Source organism: Sorex fumeus, unplaced genomic scaffold, assembly GCF_029834395.1.
Source record: "Sorex fumeus unplaced genomic scaffold, SorFum_2.1 ptg000098l, whole genome shotgun sequence".
In the NCBI taxonomy this organism is placed as follows: Eukaryota; Metazoa; Chordata; class Mammalia; order Eulipotyphla; family Soricidae; genus Sorex; species Sorex fumeus.
Window position 1 is genome coordinate 77,814,307 of NW_026606155.1, and position 21,850 is coordinate 77,836,156.

The window sequence follows — 21,850 nt, forward strand, 5'->3', positions numbered from 1 at the left end:
CTATGTCTTTATTTTTTAAATAATTGTTACTAAGTTAATAGACACCATAAATCAGATTAATGATTTCAGAGATGGGAAACATCTACCCCATGTAAGGCCTGTGAAATCATATGTTCTAGCTCTGGTACATGGGGACAAACACATTTGCATTTAGTCAGATGTTTGCAACCTGTCTGTGTTGTATGGCTCTGGAATGACATTATAAATATCCAAATGGCCCTTGGCAGAAAAAATGTTTCCCCACCCCTGATCTAGTTCAAATATTCCTATGCCACTCCCTGATTGTGTAATTTAGAATTGGCCTAATTTCTTTGAACCTTAGTAATAACCTCTACAGCAATGTCCAGTACAGCAGTCACTGTCCACATGTAGTTATTTCAATTGACTAATTTTTTAAAAATGTAGTTCTTCTGTCACACTAGTCATATTTTAGGTCCTCAGCAAGTATCTTTTGTATTAGATGACACAGATATAGGACATTTTCCATCATTGCAGAATTGTGCTGGGACAGCACCTATCTATAAAACAGAGTTAATGACACCTTTCTCTTAGAGTTAGGAGAGAATTAAAGGAAACAAAAGCTTGCATACAGAACCTTGCTTTGCCCAGCTCCATCCCTGGAAGCACAAGGTTCCCCAAGCACTGCCATTTGTAGCGTCCTGACCTCTTCCTCCCTAGCACAGAGCAGGGGTAGCCTCTGAGCACTGCTGGTGGAAGAAAAAATATAAAACATGCATAGTGCCTCCTTGGGCTACAATGACACTATAAAAAACAACCCTATTCCAGCTCTCCACATATGCATGTGCTTCTCTTCCACCTAAATTTTCTGTTCTCTCCTTTACTTTTAAAAATATTTTGAGGGGCTGGAGCAATAGCACAGCGGGTAGGGCGTTTGCCTTGCACGCGGCCGACCCAGGTTCGATTCCCAGCATCCCATATGGTTCCCTGAGCACCGCCAGGAGTAATTCCTGAGTGCAGAGGCAGGAGTAACCCCTGAGCATCGCCATATGTGACCCCAAAAAGCAAAAAAAAAATATTTTGAGATAATGTGGGGCTGGAGCAATAGCACAGTGGATAGGCATTTGCCTTGCACGCGGCTGAATTGGGTTCGATTCCCAGAATCCCATATGGTCCCCTGAGCACCATCAGGAGTAATTACTGAGTGCAGAGGCAGGAGTAACCCCTGTGCATTGCCAGGTGTGACCCTAAAAGCTATATAGCACAGCGGGTAGGGTGTCTGCCTTGCACGCAGCCAACATGGCCGACCAGAGTTCGATTCCTCCGCCCTTCTCCGAGAGCCCGGCAAGCTACCGAGAGTATTCGATATGCCAGACACAGTAACAACAAAGTCTCCAATGGAGACGTTACTGGGGCCGCTCGAGCAAATCGATGATCAACGGGAGGGCCTTTACTTTTACTTTACTATATATATATATATATAGAGAGAGAGAGAGAGAGAGAGAATGTATAGATATTGGTGCTTTAACTAATATTCCAAATAACTTAGGGAAAAAACAAGGTAGAAGACCAGAGAGATTACATGCAGCCAATCCAGTTTCAATTCCCAAAATCCCATAGGGTCCCACAAGCACTCAGTGTGGTTTCTGAGTGCAGAGCCAGGAGTAACCCCTGATCATTGCTGGGTATGGGCCCAAAAGTAAAATCCAAAACAAAAAGGAAAAAAACAAAAAAGAAAAAGGATAAAAACAGTCAATTATAGCATTGGTAATGATTAGTCTAACAACTTGGAGAGAGAAATAGGCAGAAATAGGATGATATGGATTATTAAATTTCAGATCTACATCCAAATTTTTTTGTTCAAGAGCATTTTAGTCCCAGTGAATGACTTTTTTCATAGACACTCCATACAATTTATTTTAGTGGCAATCCCTATGGGATGCTAATATTAATAATTTAGGAAAAAATGTTCAAAATCCTTTAGAAACAACTTTTAGAAAACTCCATACCTGGAAGGACACTCCTCCCTCTGACCCTACCCTTCACCTTTGGGTTCACAAGCTTAAGTCACACTCTTTGTCTTTTTCTCTTGCATTATTCTATGTTGTCATTGTACCTGGTGATGTACAGGGGTTACTCCTGGCTCCGCACTCAGGAATTACCCTTGGCAGTACTCAGGGGATCATATGGGATGCTGGGAATCAAACCCAGGTCAGCCATGTGCAGGGCAAATGCCCTGCCCGCTGTGCTATTGCTCCAGCCCCCAACAATGAATCCATTTCAAAGGCTTGGATGCTGCTCAGTGGAATCAGTCTTAAAATATTTGGGAGTCAGACCCTATTGAACTGTGATTACTATTTCAAACTTGTTTTTTCATATGTTTGAGCCAAAATATTTAAAATAGTGTCTTTGAAGTTTAATGAGTTGGCCTTAAAAGCAATGAAAGGAAAAGGTGGGTGCTCTATTGAAGACCTGTGCTCTTTCCCAGCACAGGACTGACAACTCTGCCTCCCTACAGGAAGAGGAAAGAGCCACAGTGCAGGGCACCTTACTCTCAACATCAAGCATGCCTGCAGCAATAAACCCCCAGGAAAAGTATGAGCAGAAACTCCAAACTCATAGGTTGTTTTTTTTTTTTTTGCAAGTGATTGAGTTGGTTTTAAAATCCTGTTTGCACACCCCAGACAAGAGATTTTAAATATATAATTATAATAATAATAATAATAATAATAATAAATGAACTTTGTCATCTTTGACAGTGGTTGCCTGAGAAAATTTGGAAGTAATTACTATCTTCAGGTGACACCAATGGAAAAAATAATCCCAGAGCATTGGCTATGAAACAAATACGCAAAGGGATTCTGTGCAAAAATTTTCTGTGCTCAATTCGCTTTGGGCCCCAGATGTGACTTTAGGCAGACACTGTATCTAGCCAGCATTTCCATATTAAAGAGCCCTTTTTTAGATCAAATGAGTGCTCCCGCTGCCTTAGGGCTGTAATTGGAGGGAATTAGGAAGAACAACTTTTTGCTGGGATTATCAGTTCATTAGTCAATTTGTGTTTCATATTGACAGACCTGTAAAGGGGCAGGAAAATAGCTGAAGTGGAACACATGCCCTAGCATTTGTGAGTTTGATCTCAGTCACGGCATGACCCACCTGCGCAGTACAGTTGGTAGCACAGGTGGCCCCAAGCACAATTACGCCCAAGAAGCACTAAATCCCTGAGCCTGAGCAGATACCTTGAACCTTGTTCCACACTGCTGGGCACAACATTGCTGGGAGAAGCCCCAGCCGTTTCTGCCCCCTTGCCCAGCTCTGCTGGGTGTGGCCGCCTGCCTCCCTTTTTGGAGGGAGGGCAAACTGGGCAAAGTGCCCAGGGTATAGTCTTGGTTTTGTGCTCAGAGGTCACATCTGGCAGTACTCAGAGGACCATATGTGGTACTGGGGGTCTGTAAGTAAGGTCAGCTACATACAAGGCAACTACTGCACCTCTCTCCAGCCATGGAGAGCTTCTTTGTATGTATGTATGTACATATATACATACACACACACACTCTGTATGTATGCACATACATACAAACACCCCCCCCCCCCCAACACATATGCGTCTATTAGAGACTAGTTGATGTCATAAGAAAGTGACTCATGGGACTGGAGAAACAGCACAGCGGGTTGGGCATTTGCCTTGCACGCGGCCGACCCAGGTTCGATTCCCAGCATTCCATATGGCCCCCAAGCACTGCCAGAAGTAATTTCTGAGTGCAGAGCCAGGGTAACCCCTGTGCATTGGCGGATGTGACCTCCCCCCCCCCCCAAAAAAAAGAAAATGACTTGGGCCTGAGAAAACATATTGTATGCATTGAGTGCATACGATACCAAGTATATCAAGTTTTGGGGATAGAAAAATGTACTAAATGTATTAATGTACTTGAGTCCATTGACATTAAGTCAATGTACTTGACATTAAGTCAAAGTACTCAAGTGCATTAGTACATTTAGTACATCAGTGTGCTCAAGTACATTAAATCAATGTACTCAAGTACCTTAGTTTAATCCCTCCCTCCCTCCCTCCCTCTTTCTATTCTTACCTCCCTCCCTTTTTCTTTTCCTTCTTTCCTTCCTTCTTTCCTTCCTTCTTGAAAGAGTACATACCCTCTCCTCTCTTCCAGCTTCACAAGTGTGTCCCAACCTCTTCTCTTTCCTTAGAGTCTACTTGTTGACAGACACATTCAACATTTTTCATTGAAGCATTGATACTGCTCAGTGAAACCAATCTTAAACATTTTATACTAATGCTGCTCAATCCAAAATGGGTCTTAATCCCTGAGAAACATTTTAGACAACCGCTGCTCAATAGAAAAAAGGGTCTTAATCCCTGAGATCTGTCCTTGTGATAAACAGATACAACCTGTTTTCTTTATACCCAATTACTGGAAACAGGTGTTGGTTTTCCCTGTCTCCTCCTCTGCCCCATGCCTCTGACCCAGAGGATATAAAAGGTGCTTTAGTTAGCTGGGGAGAGGGTTACCCAGAGGCTGTCTCCTTCCTGGTCTTTCATTTGCCTCACAACTCCATTTCTGATATGTGGAAAATAAAAGCATGGAGATGGCTGATTAAAAAAATCAAGGTAAAGGTAAGAACATGGTACTATACTGTGAGGTGAGCAGGAATAAGGGAAGGACTCCTCATGTTCTGTCTTGTGGCTGCACCTGGGTAGTTTGAACTGCTGTTAACTTTTCTTGACTTCACATATCTTAATTTTGTTGTTTGTTTGTTTGGGGATCACGACAGGCAATGAGCAGGGTTACTCCTGGGCTCAGGAATCACTCCTGGCAGGCTCCAGATATTGTATGGAATGCTGGGGATCGAACCCAGGTGGGCCGCATGCAAGGCAAACACCCTCCCTACCTGCTGTGATATTGTTCCATCCCATGTATCTTAATTTTTTTAAACAAGAAGGTTGAGCAAGATCATTTCTGAAGTCCTAGTTAGTAGTTGAAAAATGAGATTCAACTTCAAATCTTTTTAAAATCTTAATGCTCCTTTTAAATGGCACCTCCTTCACTTCGATACTGTCTGAGTATTTGAATTGCATAATTTCCTCAGATTTCTCCTATTGATTCACACTTCATTTACTAAAACATACTTCCCAAGTCCACCCCTTACCTCACTCATACTTTTATTAGAATTAACTCTTTTTCCACAGATACTGTTTTAAACCTTCTTTCTCCACATAGTTTGTATTTTAAAATTATTTTTGTTTTGGGGCCACACCTGACTGTGTTTAGGGCTTACTCCTGGCTCTGAGCTCACGGATCATTTCTGGTGGGCTTGGGGGACCATATGGGGTACGAAGATTGAAGGTTGACCATGTGCAAGGTGAGGGCCCTACCCACTGTAGTATCACTCTAGTCCAGAAATAATTTCTATACCTTCACTAATTGATTTTGTTCATTTTTGTTTTTAGTTTTTGGGCGATACCTGTTGATACTCAGGAATTACCCTTGGCTCTGCACTCAGGAATTACTCTTGGTGGTGCTCAGGGGATCATTTGGGATGCTGGGAATTGAATCCAGTTCAACTGCGTGCAAAGCAAGCAACCACCCCAGTGGACTATAGCTCTAGCCCCATATATTTTCACTAATTGAAAAGAAAAAATATTTGTGCCTTCCAAACTGTAGTCAGGGTGGACTGGGAGCTATTTCCAGGGATATTCAATTAATAGAGCAGAAAGTTCAATGCTAGAATTTGATGATATGGTGCTGCAGGGGTCCAGCAGTACTGGGGAGCAGCAGAGGCCACCCCTGGGAGATTTGGAGATGTATCAGGTGGTGTTGGAGATCTAATTGAGGTATCTTATGTAGATAAGGCATGTATCCTTGACCCCTGAGCTATCTTCCAGTCCCACTTTTCACTAATTTTAACTCTATATTTATCTCAAGCAATCATCACATGAACCTCCTTAAACAACTAGAATTTAGAAGCAGTTAGTAATTAAAATCAGGTCAAGAACTTGTAAGTTGAATAAGAAGAATATGAGAATGAAGTTGCCTACCAAGGTAAAAATGCCACCTTGTTTGTATGACAAGGAGGATGGCGAAGAAGTGTATGAGTATACTTCGAAAGCTTTCCGCTAAAGGCAGTGTTCAAAGTTTGCTTGTTAAATAAACACTTTTTAAATTTTAAGTCACTGTCCTCCCGTTGTTCATCAGTTTGCTCAAGCGGGCCCAGTAACGTCTCGATTTTGAGTATTTCAGAAATTAAACTAGTTCACAACACTGTGGGTAGGTATAGTTTCTTACCTTTATTTACCATTTTTATGACCCCATATCCATCACCAACCAGTTGGTTCCTTCTACCTGTTTCATCCTCTTTCCATTCTTGTAATCACCATTCTGGAAAAAAAAGTTTTTAATGTTTTTACTTAATTTCAGGAGAGTGAAGGAACTCGCTTCTACCACTCTAAGGAGGTTCTGTGACTTTTATTGCAATCACTATTTTAGGCTTGTGTCACCACGTATTTGTTGGATAGCTGTTCTTACAGCTGTGAGTTACACTTGGCTTCAGCCTGGCTTATCTGAGACCATGGTGAAATATCAGAAGTAAGGAGAATTCACTACTAGTAATTTCTCCCATGTAAATATTATGTTTCAGTTTTCAAGTACAAATAAATAGTTATATTTAATTATTTTTTAGCAATTAATTACAAAGGACATCCTGTGAGTCAAATGCTCGCTAATTACTTGTGCGGGTTTTAACCTAATTGTCTTAGGTAGATTACTTTTATCTGGCCTTCTGTACAGATGTAGCTATTAGAGAGCGTAGGTGTCTTGAGGTTAGAACGAAAGAGATTCAGGGGAAGTTGTAAAGGAGAAAGTATTGGTTGTTGTTGACTTTATGCAATAGCTGCTTAAATAAACATTCATCCTAAAATCTGATACCATGGTTTATAATAATCAAGAGATGTAATTATTTTTCTCTTGAAGCGATAAAAAGCATTGAATGATTTCTTTTTCAGGAACAACCAAGATCAAATTGCAAATTGCTTAAGGATTAAAACCTGAAACATTTTTAATTCTCCTAAATGACAAGCAGTATTATACCTCATGGTCTGGAGAGCTGGTGGCCTCAAGAAGTCAATGGTCAAAGGCCTACCAGAATGTCCTGCTACTCCCCCTCATCTTCATATTTTAGATAGTCATTTGTTTTCATTCAAAATTATGGGGCTGGAGCGATAGCACAGAGGGGAGAGTGTTTGCCTTGCACACAGCCGACCCGGGTTCAATTCCCAGCATCCCAGATGGTTCCCTGAGCACTGCTGGGAGTATTCCTGAGTGAAGAGCCAGGAGTAACCCCTGTGCATCACTGTGTGTGACCCAAAAAGCAAAGAACAAAAACAAACAAAATTATTTAAGTTCTGCCTAATGGTTAGTTAATATCTGGTTAATCTATGAACAAAATGTCACTGTCTTGGCCAGTTCTTGGCCAGTATTCCCTACTAAACACGTCATAAAGGTATTTATGTATCTTCAGATGTTGTACATAGTTGGTGTGCAACAATGGCTGTTGGATGCGTACACCTTTGTAACAGGAGGAGTTGTACCTTAACTCTAGGTTTCACCATAATTTAGAGGAAGAAAAAGAGTGGTCAATTTTAGTTATCAGCTTTTGTGAATTCAGTCTTCTGTGTCCACCTCAGAGGGCAGAGTAGATTTATATATCCCAGGGAGAGATCATCAACTAACTGAACTGTTACAGATTTTCAAGTCTCAGGAGGTATGGAATCCCATTAGAACAAAGCAGGAGTGTGAACTCTAGCTTTTGAAAGAATGGCTAAAATGAGTTTCTTTCATAAAATACACAGGAAAAAAAATACCTAAGTGATACACTCTAGATCTTCCACATTAGATATGTATTTGGAGACTCATTTCTCATGGTAAGGGAAGCAAAAGCAAAAAATAAACGGGACTGAGGTTATTTATTGCTATTTTTTTATGTTTTGGTTTACAATGCTAATAATTTTTTTTATGAACATAATTCTAACACTATATCCATCACCTATCCTGTTTCAAAGCTTCTACATAGCAAAAGAAATCACCACAAAACAAGAAAGCAAGATAGCAATTGGGAAAAGATATTTTATATTCTATAACAAGGGATTGATATCCAAATACATAAAGAAATTTCACAATTTTAACAAAAATGTAAACAATAAAAAAAAGTTATAAAAAAGATCTGAATAGATGCCTTTCAAAAAGAAGATATACAATGATCCACAGATGTATATATTAACATCCCTCATTAGGGAAGTGCAAATATAACCTACAAAGAGCAATTTCATTACACCTGTGAGAATGGTCTTTATTAAAGAGACTGGAAACAAGTGTTGGTGGGGAAGGAAAGGGATGGAAGTCGCATACTTTGCTGTTGGTGTAACTGTTAATGGGTGTGAAGGGGTACAGTTTTTATGAAAAATGGTAGGAGATTCGTACTATTTATGAGATTCCACCAAAAGTAAAAGTAAAATACCATATTATCCATTTATACCACCTTAGGCAGGAATTTTTCTAAAGAATATGAAAACACTAATTTGAGAAAATATTTGCACCTCCTTTTATGTTGTAGTTGTTTTTTTACCCCCCCCCCCATTGTATTTTATTAAAGCACCGTGAGTGACAAAGTTATTCATAGTTGGGTTTTTGACATTCTATCTTCCATGTCAACTTTCCTTTACCTGTGTTCCTGTATTCCCTTTCCTACCTACCAGCCTCTCAGCCTGCCATCTTAATAGGCACTTTTTAAGTTTGGTTTCATTATTTCAGTGTTGTAGACTCTGTGGTTTGGATATTTAGCTCTGTCATCCCTTAACACCACTCATGTGCACTTTTCAAATGAATCTTCATAGCAAATCATGGAATCAAACTAAATGCCCATGGTAGCTGGGCGGATAAGGAAGCTGCGGTTTATATTCTACTCAGTTGATCATTCTGTTGTTAGAGGAAATCATACCTTTTGGGACAGAATGAATAAAACTTTAGAATCTCAAATTTAGGTGATTTTTGCAAGGTTAAATAATGCAAGTGGAAGATGGCTTAACGTTTAGGTAGAATATAACTAAAATAAGCAAATGAAATGTGGCTTATAGACTCCTGGAAATAATGATGATTACTACGGGAAAGAAGAGATAGATATGAGGAATGAATTGAAGGATCTGTTTAGAGTTGAGTTGATGATAGATTTGGTGAGTATAGTATTGTCACCAATAATAAACTTTTAAAAAATATATGGTCCTGGAGCTCAGATTCAAGTTTCTAGAAAATACCACTCACTAATTCAATAAGACATAGGCAAGTCATTTCTTTCTGTGCCTCATTTCCAAATAAAAAGGAATGATACCAACCTTGTAGTTATGGGAATCAATCACAGAATATCTATGTGCTTGGCACTTAGTGAGCACCTAATAAATATTAGGTCTACAATTATCCTGCTAGGAGCTGTGCTACTTCAATCATGTTCTCTGTTGTGGGTTTCCTTAACCTTTGTTTTGGGTCACAGTGGTGCTCAAAGGTCATTCCCAGCCATTCTCAGGGGAGTATATGGTACTAGTGTTGAACCCAGGTCTCCTGTATACAAAGTATGTATTCCACCCTGTGACCTGGCTTTTTGGCCCCAATTTGCTTAACTTTTAAAATGGACTTAGTTCTTTGGAGGCAATGAACTTAAATCATATTCAGAATCCAAGACCTACTCCACGTTATAAGGTTATATTGGTGCTGGGAATAATGAGAAGATTCTAAAATTTTTTATTCAGTTCTATGCTATCGTGTAAAAGGATCAATGATCTCCTCTACTGTGTGTCTTGCATTGCCCAAATGTCATCCTCTTTAGCCCAAATCTGCTCAAGGTGCTTGGAAGCTTATTCTGGAAATAGGTAATTAGACATGTCTGAGAAAGTGGAGTCTTCTTTACTTAAAAAGAGATGGCACAAACATGTGGTACATGCCCTCTCTCCCCGTACATTGAATAGTCTATGTGAATCTTAAGAAGATTCATCTCAGTGACAGAGAGATAATACAGCAGGTAACATGCTTGGCTTGCATTCCTTAACCCAGGTTAGTATTCCAGACACCACCTTTTGGTCCCCCAAGCAAAATCAGGAGTAATGCCTGAGCACAGAGTCAGGAGTAAACCCTGAGCATTGTGGGTGTGACCCAAAACCCAAACAAGAAATAGGTGATTCATCTTACCATCTGCTATGGTGATGCCTTTTATGTTGAGTCATGAAGAAGCAGAAGTCTGTTTTTATCAGTGGAGAATTCCTCTAGACAGGAAGCCTACTCTGAGACTTAAAACAGGACCATTGACTTTTTCTACATGTCCAGGTTATTTTTTTGAGTAAGTATGCAGGACTGAGAGAGATAGTACAGGGGTTAAGATGCTTGCCTCGCATGTGGTCATCTCTTGTTTGATCCCCTACACTGTATAAGGCCCCCTGCACCCAAGAGCCCTGAGCACCTCTGGGCGTGGTCCACAAACAAATACTCTGAATAGTTAATTTCCACCCGCCTTCCATCTCCAATAAACCAGGATTAGGAACTTCAGTTAGATAATCCATTTATCCACTTAGACAAAAGTTCAAATAAGAGATTAGTATTTTTCTGAACTTTCTAAAAGGGCTGATGAAAGTATGTTAATAACATGAATTAGTATGTAGGTATATATATGCTTTTCGTTTGTGTTTTTCAGCACATTGATGGAAATCTGTGATCACAGTCTGAATTTCTCCACTCACTGGGAAACAGGGCTCAGGTGACCCACAGCCCTAGAGTACTTAAAGCAAGTTTTGCCTGTGGGTACAATGCTGATTTTATAAATTGCTGTTTGTGTTCAACACTTGGCCAGTTCTTCTTGCAGCTTTGCACCAAGAGACCTGGTGATAATTGTTAGGTCAGTTTCACTCTTCTGATCCAGCAGAGCATCTTGCTCACCTGGATTTGAAGAGTGCTGAGATCTTCAAGCAGCTGTCCCAAGACATGCAGCTAGGAAACAGCTGCAATTTTTCCATATCCTCCGTGGCCAGGTTCCCAGCATCTTATTCAAGTGGCTGCTGAGGGATCCGGGATGAATCGCTCTGTCTATCAAGGCAGATTTTCTTTGGTTGGTTGGATCACGGTGCCCAGAGGGGCTGGCTCTCCCTGGGTCGCTAGGATCCCGGGGAACGCGGGGAAATCAAGCTGCTGAGCAGAAACCTGGTTGGCAGAAGGAGTGGAGGGCAATCATTCCTGCCAGGCTGGGGCTGTTTACACTGCCACCCAAAGACTGGTGGACACTGGGTGTGGTGGACGTACTTGCCTTAAGCACCTGTTTGCAGAGCACGGAGACTCCATGGCAGAGCTAAAACAGCAGTAATACGAAACCAGTTTGTCGGTTTTCCTCTGGGGGCCCCAGCAGCTGAAATCTGCATTCCAGATAAAACTGCAGGGAGGGGAAGAAAGCACTTAAAAGAAAGCAAAACACAACACAACAAAGCACAACCAAACTTCAAGGGCAGTGAATGATTTCTTGTGGAGCTGAGGCCCCTTTGAACCAATTCATTTCTTTGCTGTGGGCTACGTGGCTGAAGATCAGTCTTTCCTCCTGGGGATTTTAAGGCTCTTGTTTTTGGCCTGGAAGGCACAGGCTTCTGATCCTAATTTAGATGTCCAAGGAAGGGCTGGGTAGTAAGAAGTTCAGTCATTTTCTGCTGATTCATTCTTTGCATTTCCTGGGCTGCTCCCAGGCGGTAGTTGGAGGGTTGGGAGGATCAGCTTGTCAGCTCAGCAGTTCCCGAAGCCTCAACTTACTCGCCAATGAGGAAGTTGCAAACGGCCAGGAGCGCAGCGGGCACTGGGGCGGAGCTCGCGGCCGTGCAGTCCTGGCTGGGATGGCCCGGGGCAAGCTGACTTTTCTCAACGACAAAAAGCCTTTTGTGTCCCTCGGACTAAATACGGAAGTCCCAGAGGAGCAGCCAGCCCGGTGCGTCCCTGTGTAGTAAGGTGCGCTGCCTCGCCTGCCGCCGGGCAGAGAGCGCCAGGACTTTACCCGGTTTTTGGGGCGAACCCGAGGGCGGGCGGGGCGAACGTGTCACCCGACAGAGCCCCAGAGCGCCCGCCGTGGCGGCCGGCCCCCGTGTCCCTCAGTTCTGTGCCCTGGAAAAGTGAGTTTCCGAGCGCATGGAGTGGATACGCTGAGCGAGCCGCGCCAGGTAACGCCGAGGCTGAACTTGCACCAGGGCGCCGCCGCCGGCGGGACATGGAGGACGGCGGGGACACCCCGGATGGCCGGGATGCGTCGGAGCCCGAGAAAACCGACACCGGACTCGAAATGGCCCAGTCCATCCTGAGCAAGTTCTCAATGAAAACCTTCTTTAGCTTCACGAGTAAACTGGACTCCGGGAAGCCGGAGGAGGAAGATGCGGTGCTGAAGGCGTTCCGCAGTTTAGGCGTTGGGGATCCCTCGCCCCGACGGGAGGAGCCAGGCCTGGGCCCCCGGGAGCTGGAGCTGGAGACCCCCAGGCCTCCTGAGCCGGGGATTGATGTGCTGACCGCGAGCTCGGATGCCCAGGCTGAGCCTGGGATGGAGATGGAGGGAAGTGAAGGCACCGAGGAGCTGGGGGCTTCCCTCCCGGGCCCAGAATCACTTCCACTCCCCATTCCGAGCGCCAGCAGAGAGGATGTCATTTTGGTTCAGGGGACCCTGGTGAACATCACCCAGGACTCAGACTCTGAGGATGGTGACGGGGAACCTGAAGAGCCCCCGAGTGCTGCTGCATGTGAGCCCTCTCAGGGGTCCTCAGAGGAGCCAGAACACTGTCTGGGCCAGGATGCCCTTGGGGACAGGGACAATGCTCAGCTCTCATCAGAAGGACCTACGAGGATTCCACCTGAGGGCAGGACTGAGCAGGGGCCTACCGAGCGGGACCCTGGCCAGGATCCTGTTGGGGAAGCTTCGCCAGTGGTCACAGTGGGAACAGACTCGACCCTGATTGTCAGTGCCAAAGAGAACGTGTCTTCTCCCAAAGAGGGCCCTGGAGAGAAGTCATTCCAGCTTCCGGCCTTCTTTAGTGGGCTGCGAGTGCTGAAGAAGGGGGTGCCAGCGGAGGAAGGAGAGTCCATCACTGAAATCAAACCCAAGGATGGAGACCTGGCTTTGCTCAGGTTGACCCAGCCGGTGCAGAAGTCCTTGGGGCAGGCTGGGCCGCAGAGCGTGAAGCCCGGGGAGCAGAGAGCAGCTGATCCGAAGGCCCCTCCCACTCTCCTGGAGCAGATCTCGCAGCTGCTCAACCTGGACATGCCCAAAGCCCAACTCAAGGCAGAGGACCCTGAGCCGGACCCGGGAGAGGAGATGGGCTGCGGGGTGGCCAAGGGGAGCCATGGTGGCCCGGCAGAAGCCCAGGCCCTGGATGAAGAGGTCAAGCCAAAGCCCCCGGAGTCTGCCCTGGAGGCCTTTAAAGCCTTGTTCATCCGTCCCCCCAAAAAGGGGACGACTGCCGACGCCTCTGAGCTGGAAGCCCTCAAGCGCAAGATGAAATACGAGAAGGAGTCCCTGCGAGCCGTGTTTGAGCGGTCCAAGGCAAGGCCCACGGACGGCCCCAGTGATCCCAGAAGTGTATGTAGCATTGGCTTTTGTGCTTTGACATAGAATGCCAATCTGTAATTTCTTTTAGGTGTCCTGTCAAAACGAATGCGGGCTACCTGTTGGTAGTTGGATTTTATTTTTCCTTCTCAAAGATGATTATAATGGAATTAAATTGTCCTTTAAGGATGCTTGAGTTTGACAGAGGTTATTATGTATTCTGGGTTGGTACAAGGTGGGGGGACCTATGTAAAGGCGTGTTGGGGGCGGGGAGGCAAGGGAGGCTTTTCGCTCTGTTTAAACATTAACAGTAAATGTTGTTGTGAAAGGTAAGCAACATGTGAAAGTAATGCAGTTATGGATGTAGAGTCCAGATTTCCTCACCACTTAATTATGCCTCCGTGGGGAAAGTCAATGCTTTCTTTGAAAGTTGACCATTTGACGAAATAAGTGTGTGTGGTGTGACGGAAATGTTCTGTGTAGGTTATAGATCGCATTGATCAAGATTTAGAATGAGATCTGGGCATTATTTCTCTCTGCCAATTACTGCCAGAGTGACCTTGATTATCTCTGAGCACCAATCTCATCAGTAAAATAATAACTGGTATTATTCATGGTAACTATCTAAAGTCATGAAAGCTGTTATTAAAAGAAAAAGACAATCCATTCAGGTTATTTATGAAGATTGGCAAAAACCTACCCTCTAGATCTTAACATTTCATCATGACAACACATAGAATTGCTTGGCTCAAATTGATGCAGCATTCATTTATCCCACTATTGATTTAATCTGTTAAAATACTACTATGAAAAAGATGCTTAAGAAACAATTTTCTTGAGTTGTTGTAGTTGAAAACTAAGCACAATATAACCTTATAGTAAAGACATCTCCTTAAAATTAATGTAATACAGATTTCATTTTATTTTATCTTAAAGTTAAGGAAAATGCATCAGTTCAGAGTACTTGGAGAAGCTCATCTTTTGTGCTTCAGAGATATCAGGTTCATCTCTGACCTACAGCTAATGTTCATGGAAAATACCAAACCAGTCTATCATAAATAACTCTAGAGTTGCTTGGATATGTGTATAAACGTTCCTTTTAAGGTATCTGATTGTAGTACATTTGTATTTCTACATTCAGCTGGAAGCACACTTGATTTTATAATAGGCTAAGGATGAAAGAAAAATAATCTATTAAGGCTTGTATTATACTGGGCATTGGATTTTCATTCAATTTCATGGTCTTTTAAATTTTCACCCCAGCTGATCACTTTACACTAAAATAATCTCACTAATGAAGAGTTTCAATTACAGTGAATGAGAGCAGTGTGCAGCTGGCCATTCAAATTAATCTTAGAGTCAATATGTATGTTTTCCAGATCACATTTCATTTAACTGATTCTTTTCTTTGCTTATTTTTTTCAGCAGCCTGACCACAGCCCCACTGAGCAGGATGACAGGACTCCTGGTAGACTCCAAGCTGTCTGGCCACCCCCAAAGACAAAAGACACAGAAGAAAAAGTGGGATTGAAATACACAGAAGCAGGTAATAGGAAAAGAATCAGGTCCCCAGGAATGATTTTTTTTTTCCACTGCCCCCAGAAATGACTCTCTTACTGCTGTGGCCTTTAGTTCCAGTTCATTAGACTCTCAGAATTTTTTGTTTGTCTCACTATAAAATGTAATGCTGGAAGCTTTTCTGTCTGCTTTTCCTGTTAAAGTGAACCCTTGTGTGTTTATCATTAATGAACATTTTAGAGATGAAGGGTGAACGCAGTGGAATGAAAGTGTGGGGGCGGGGTGCGGGTGCACATGTGAAGTAGGAGAATCCTGGGGAAAATAAGGGAGAAGGTAGATTACAAATTCTTCAGGAAACAGGTGGTTGACCCTCATTATGTTGAGGGAGCTCCCTGGGTTGTTAGAGAGGGAGAGAGTATGATTCTCCAGAGCTGTAATCTGATTTGCTATTTGAGTAATGCTTTTGAGCTACAGATACCTTGTACAGAATGAATGTACAGACACCATATCAGTTACTCTTTCCCTTCCCCCCCCCTTTTTTAAGACAAAGCTTTATTTAATGCATGACCAATTTTAAAGTAATCTAACTCTCTGGAAACCTTCCCAGGAGGCTTTCTTGAATATATTTAAATAGAGTGGTAATGGTGATCTAGATTGTTTTACCCTTTAAATGAAAGGTTCACATGACATTAAGGAAAAAATGAGAAATGATAGAAGTGGGATATTTTAAATGTGTAGATGAGTGTCTGTATCAGATATATATTAATATTTGAAGATTACCTATAGTGGCTTATATTTTGCTGGTTGTTTAGGTATGAGTGTGTATTAAGATCTATCTGTTAATAGAAAAATACTTTTTTTATTTTCTACTCATTGATAAAACACAAAAACCAAAATTTGGGTAATTGAATAGTAATGTATGGGTTTTTGGCAGGTTCTTATAATGGTACTAAAGTGACTGAAAATATGTGCGCATATATTTTCTCAAGTTCTGCAAACTGATTGTCCTTAACTTCCACCTACACAATTAAGTTACTATGTTTTCAAGACATAACTTCTTCATATTGGTCTTTTCTGCAGTACCTGACCTAAAGGATGAAAGTGGGCTGGAGCGATAGTACAGATAGTACAGCAGGTAGGGCGCTTGCCTTGCACAAGGTTAACCTGGGCTTGATCCCTGTTACCTCATATGGTCCACTGAGCTGGCCAGGAGTGATCCCTGAGTGCAGAGTTAAGTGCCCTGAGCACTTCTGAGTGCAGGGTTGGGGCTAAAAGCCAAGAAGAAAAAAGAAAGCTATCACATTCTTACTGAAAATGTACTTACGGTGTTTGAATCGTTTTACCTACATCTGACTTTCCAAAATTGGAATTCTTATGATTGCACTATTAAACCATCTATCAAGTTATTTTTGTCACAGTCTGGCACCGTTTATACTAGAGTTTCTCAACCAGGGGTCATATAGCTCTCTTGTGGGCCACCAGGATATTTTAAGGGTGCCAAAGGTAAAAATCATGTGAGGGGCTATAGCCTAAAAGTAGCGAGACAACTGTTAGGATAGTGAACACAGGAAGGAGATAAAGTCAGAAGGAGGTCATAGTTGGAAAAAAGTTGAAAAGCAATGGTTTAAAAATGAAAAGAATTGGGGCTGGGGCGATAGCACAGCGGGTAGGGCATTTGCTTTGCATGTGGCCGAGCCGGGTTTGATCCCCAGCATCCCATATGGTTCCCCTAGCACTGTCAGGAGTAATTCCTGAGTGCATGAGCCAGGAGTAACCCCTGTGCATTGCCAGGTGTGACTCAAAAAGAAAAAAAAAAAGAAAAAAGAACTGACATTTGCTCTATAAAAAAATTAGAATCCTGTGAATTCTGTTCTTCAGTGTATATTGATGATCTCAGTCTCATTTCTACCACTTTATCAAGGTGGTCAGTCATCCTTAGAAAATGTTACAAGTGATTTGAAAATTCACTCTAGGTAATGTTTGGGGGCATTTTGTCCTTTAAAACTTCTATTTGCTGTTATCATCTTCCATTTTCAGAAGCTCACAGGAGCTGATCGATAACTTCCCAGCCTGTTTGTTGGTTGGTTATTGAGTGTGTATGCCAGGGGATGGGGCCAAGACTCCCACATGCATCACATATGTTCTATTGCTGTGCTGCATCCCCAGCCCTCTTTTCAGTCTGTTTGTAAAAAATGAAATGCGGGGGCTGGAGCAATAGCACAGCTGGTAGGGTGTTTGCCTTGCATGTGGCCAACCCGGTCGGCCCAGGTTCGATTCTTCTGCCCCTCTCGGAGAGCCTGGCAAGCTACCGAGAATATCTCTCCTGCATGGCAAAGCCTGGCAAGCTACCCTTGATGTATTCGATATGCCAAACACAGTAACAAGTCTCACAATGGAGACGTTACTGGGTCTGCTCGAGCAAATGGATGGACAATGGGAGGACAGTGCTACAGTGCTACAGTGCGCATTGGATTACCTGACCTATGGGAAATTTGCCACTCTAGGTGGTAAAGAGAGAAACTAGGTTTAAGATTCTTCAAGATGTTTTAGTTCATCTATTGGGGTGGGGGTGCAGCCACACCCAGCAGTGTTGGGGATTGTTCCAGCAGTGCTGGAGGAATCATGTCATGCCAGGGATTGAACTGGGGGAGTCACTGCAAAACAAGCACATTAACCCCTATCTCTTTGACCCAGAACTCACCTAATTTTTTACAACTTAAGTGTTCTTTTTCTTTCTTTGAGTGTTTCATGCATTAATTTGGTAAAATCGGAAGATAAGGATTAGCTTAACTTTGATGGCTCAAGGGACTGGAATTTATGGTTTGTATGCAGGAAATCTTGGTTCAATCCCTGTCATCACAAGGTAGCCCCCAATTAGATACGTAAATACAAATCAAGATTCTAACTTCCATAGTTCAGTTGTGTTCTTGGCAATCTGTCCCGTGGTCATCCCTGCCCAGTCCTCAGAGTTGGGAAAGAGATAGTGTTCATCTGGAGTGCCACTCTGTTCTTTCACTGCCATTCATCATTTCATGCTTGCTACTATTTGGATTTCCCTCCATTCAGAGTTCAGCACTTTTATTTTTGTTTGGGTGCCACTCCCAGCTGTGCTCAGGGATCACTCCTGGCAGGGCTCTGGGGAGCATATGTACTACCCGGGATCAAACCTGGGTTGGCTGCGTGCAAGGCACAAGCATTTTACTTGCTTTACTATCTTTTAGACCCCACCAGAGTTTAGCTTTAAAAAGTCTTTTTCTGAGGATCTGAAAGACCACCTCATACTGAAAGCTCACATTTGTTCAAAGAAGAAAAGAAAGATCTGATATTGAAGAGAAGTTGTGAACTCTTTTTTTTTTTTTTGCTTTTTTTGGGTCACACTCAGCAATGCTCAGGGGTTACTCTTGGCTTTGGACTCAGGAAGTACTCCTGGGGGTGCTTGGGGGACCGTATGGGAATCGAACCCATTCAGATGTGTGCAAGGCGAACACCCTACCCGCTGTACTATCGTTCCAGTCCCAGAAGTTGTTCTTGGCTCCTGGAAACCTAAATCTCCTCTCTAAGGGAAGCTCAGCAGTGTTGCCTGCTGCCAGGGACGCTCTCTCCTGCTCCTTGCAGTTCCAGGGACCTTGCATAGCTGCTCACACAATGATTGCCTCCCTTGGCCACCAAGCCTCATGGTTCCCACTAGGCCCTCCCATGCTATTCTGATGACATTGCTCACCATCAAGGGTACTTTCTTGTCTAAACTGTGAGCTTGTGGAGTCCTGGTGGTGTGCAGCTGATGGAAGCGACTCCCCCACCCTGCCCCACTCCTTATGGACTGTCACTCAAGGAGCTGCCTCAGGATCTAGAGTTATTCGTTGATTGCCTCAAGCAGGCCCCAGTAACGTCTCCTTTGTCCTAGCCCTGAGATTTTTTTTAAAAAAGTGCCATATACAAGGCTCTTTCAGAGTTAGGAGAATGAGACCCTTCTAGAATTGACCTCAAAAAATAGCCCTTTCCGTTAGATCTGAATTGCTTTGTTCTAAAGAGAGAATTGCTTTCTGCCATCTCTTTTGCTCTGCTTCAAGTTTGAGATAAACTTGGGATAAACCATACATTATTGTTTATTCAGTTCTGTCCTGTGTTTAAAATGGCTCACAAGCAATTTTGTTTGGAGAGAACATTTTCCATTTTCCTCCTAGAATTGGGCTGGGGACTATCTGAGTGATACATCACAGGCTCTTCTGAGACTTCTTTCCTCTGAAAGTAAGCAGCAGCTTCCTAGTGAGACAAACTTGTGGAATGGTCTTGCTTTATTCTGGAGGAATCTTTTCATGGGCTTTTCACATTCTTAAACTAAATCAATTCATGGTGATTCTGTGACACTTTCCTTGCAGACATCTGCATGTGATAAATGTGATTAGCTTGGGAAGCTGGGGGAAAAACCTAATCACAGCCAAGTGAAGAGAAGTCATGTTGTGGTGAAATACTAGGGGACTTAAAAAATGCCTATCTTGAGATTTAATGTCACAAAAGCATTTTGTCTCTTCTAAAACAGATAATCAGAGTTCTCTTCCACTCTTTTAATATGTCTTTCTGTGTGTGGTGATCTTTTATAAGGATTAGTAACTTGTGAAAAAGTCTTAAAACTGAAAATCTTATGTATATTCTGGGTGTGACAGAATCACTGAATAATACTGTTCATATAGGTTTTATATTTTAATCTTTTTATCTCAAACTCAAAAGATTTTTAAGCCACTTTATGATACTTTTCTTTTTGCTATGAAAATATAAATGCACTTAGCCACAACTATTATCATTTTGGTTAACTATGTATGACTGCATTGACTAGGGTCTGTAAGGAGAAGTCAGGTGACACTCAGATTAAACAATCTGTTTGAGAGATTATTAGACTGTTTAGCTAATAAACCTAAAAGTTTAAGAATCCAGCACCAGGCAGAGCAGCATTCTGGGGTTAGAAAATAATTTTTACAGGGGCTGGAGCAATTGTATAGCGAGTAGGGCATTTGCCTTGCACGCAACTGACCTGGATTTGATCCCTGGCATCCCATATGGTCCCCTGAGCTCTGCCAGAAGTAATTCCTGAGTGAAGATCCAGGAGAAACACTTGAGCATCATTGGGTGCGATCCAAAAAGAAAAAAACAATATAGCCATAGATCTATATAGAAAGAGCATGGGCCAGAGAAACCCCAGAACTTGAGAGAGAAATTGGGTGGTGTGGAGAGTGGCCCAACAAGAGGGCAGAGTAGAGGGATACAGAGGGCCTGACAGGGAAGAAGCTGCGGGATAAATATCCTGAACCTGTCTGTGCTCTGCTCTTTTGCGCATCACTCCCATTGGTCAAGTGCAAAGAAGACAGGGCTGGAAGCCACTTTAAACTGTCTCTTAAAGACCAAATTGGAGAGAGAGCAGGAGAATGCACCTGGAGAGGCAGGTGGAAGGTACTCATCACTGCCTGTGGCAAAGAAGCTAGAAGGCTGCAGGTGAAGATGTTTCTAAGCCTTCAATCTGTATGGAGAGCTGGCACACACTTTTCCTCATTACACCTGAGCACAGAGGCTTCTGAGGCATGGTTTAAGGACAGCTGCTTTTCATCAGCCCCCCGGAGGGTTTTGCTTTCCACTCCAGTCAGTCCTGGAAGTATAATGGCTGTTATTCAGAGCCTTGCTCTAGGACTCTGGCTGCTACTCCATGTGGAGCTTTGTTCAATGTGCTCTGAAAATCTTCCGTGAGCTTTAGATGTTTCCTGTACTACAAAAAAAAAAGATGACAAATTGGGAAAAACTCAGGAATGTCACAAAGCCAAAGAAACTCTATGATTCATTCTCAAAGAAGCCATTGTCAACGTTTTGAATTATGCCTCTCTGAATCCAATACTTCATATTTTTTCCACACTGTGCTGAACTATTTTTCTCATTTGAGAATTTAACCATCTCTAAGTGATTTTCTCACCATTTTAACAATGATTAATCATTTTTTACAAATTATTTTTAATTTTGAGGATTAAAAATGCATAGGATTCAAAGTACATAAACTTTTCAAGTATTTGTATTGTCAGGTCTGCCTTCATTCTATGAAAGTTTTCTTTAGACGTAATCTTGCAATAGAGGAGGTGTGATGCATATTCCAAATTTTCTCGAGTGATTTCTTTTTAGTGCTTCCTTTCAATTTTCCCTTTTATGTCAAAATTCCGTTTTGGTGACTGGCCTTAGAGATCTAGGAAAACTTTTTTTTAACTTGTTATTTAAACTTTTTTAAAAATTATTTTGTTGTTGTTGTTGTTTTGTTTTGGGACCATACCCGACAGTGTTCAGGGTTTACTTCTGGCTCAGGGGTGATTCCTGACTCCTGGCAGAGCTTGAGGACCATGTTTGGTACAAGGGAGTGAACCCAGGTCGGTTGCATATAAGGCAAACACTTTACTTGCTGTATTATCTCTTAAGCACCTTAAGTTGCTATTTTTATAGCAAACTTTTGCAGTGCTTTTTCTTCTCTGCTAAGTTTGGGATTATTGGGGAACTTTCTTTTTGTGTTTTATTTCTTCTAGCTTCATAATTATTAAAGCATTTATGGTCTCAGAATTTTTTCAGTTCTTGTGAATACTGAAAAGTAATTTTTTTGGTTTTCTTTGTTAATTCTTTCATGAAAATAAATTTTACTTGGTTATATTTCAAATATTTACAAATTAATTTGATGGTGAGATTGAGAACTTAGATCTTTAAAATGCTTAAGATTTCTACCCAGGAACACATC

At 42.4% G+C, this 21,850-nt stretch overlaps 1 protein-coding gene across 2 annotated transcripts in view; it reads left to right on the plus strand.

Moving 5' to 3' along the window:
* Positions 1–21,850, plus strand: part of FMN1 (formin 1) — a 443,955-nt gene that overhangs the window by 104,722 nt on the left and 317,383 nt on the right. The window contains exons 1-2 of one of the 2 annotated variants that reach the window (XM_056133807.1): positions 12,253–13,608; positions 15,004–15,121. In XM_056133807.1, coding sequence (XP_055989782.1) covers positions 12,253–13,608; positions 15,004–15,121 — 1,474 coding nt within the window. Of the gene's footprint in view, positions 1–12,252; positions 13,609–15,000; positions 15,122–21,850 lie in introns of those variants that run through there. The other variant, XM_056133806.1, reaches the window with a different exon arrangement.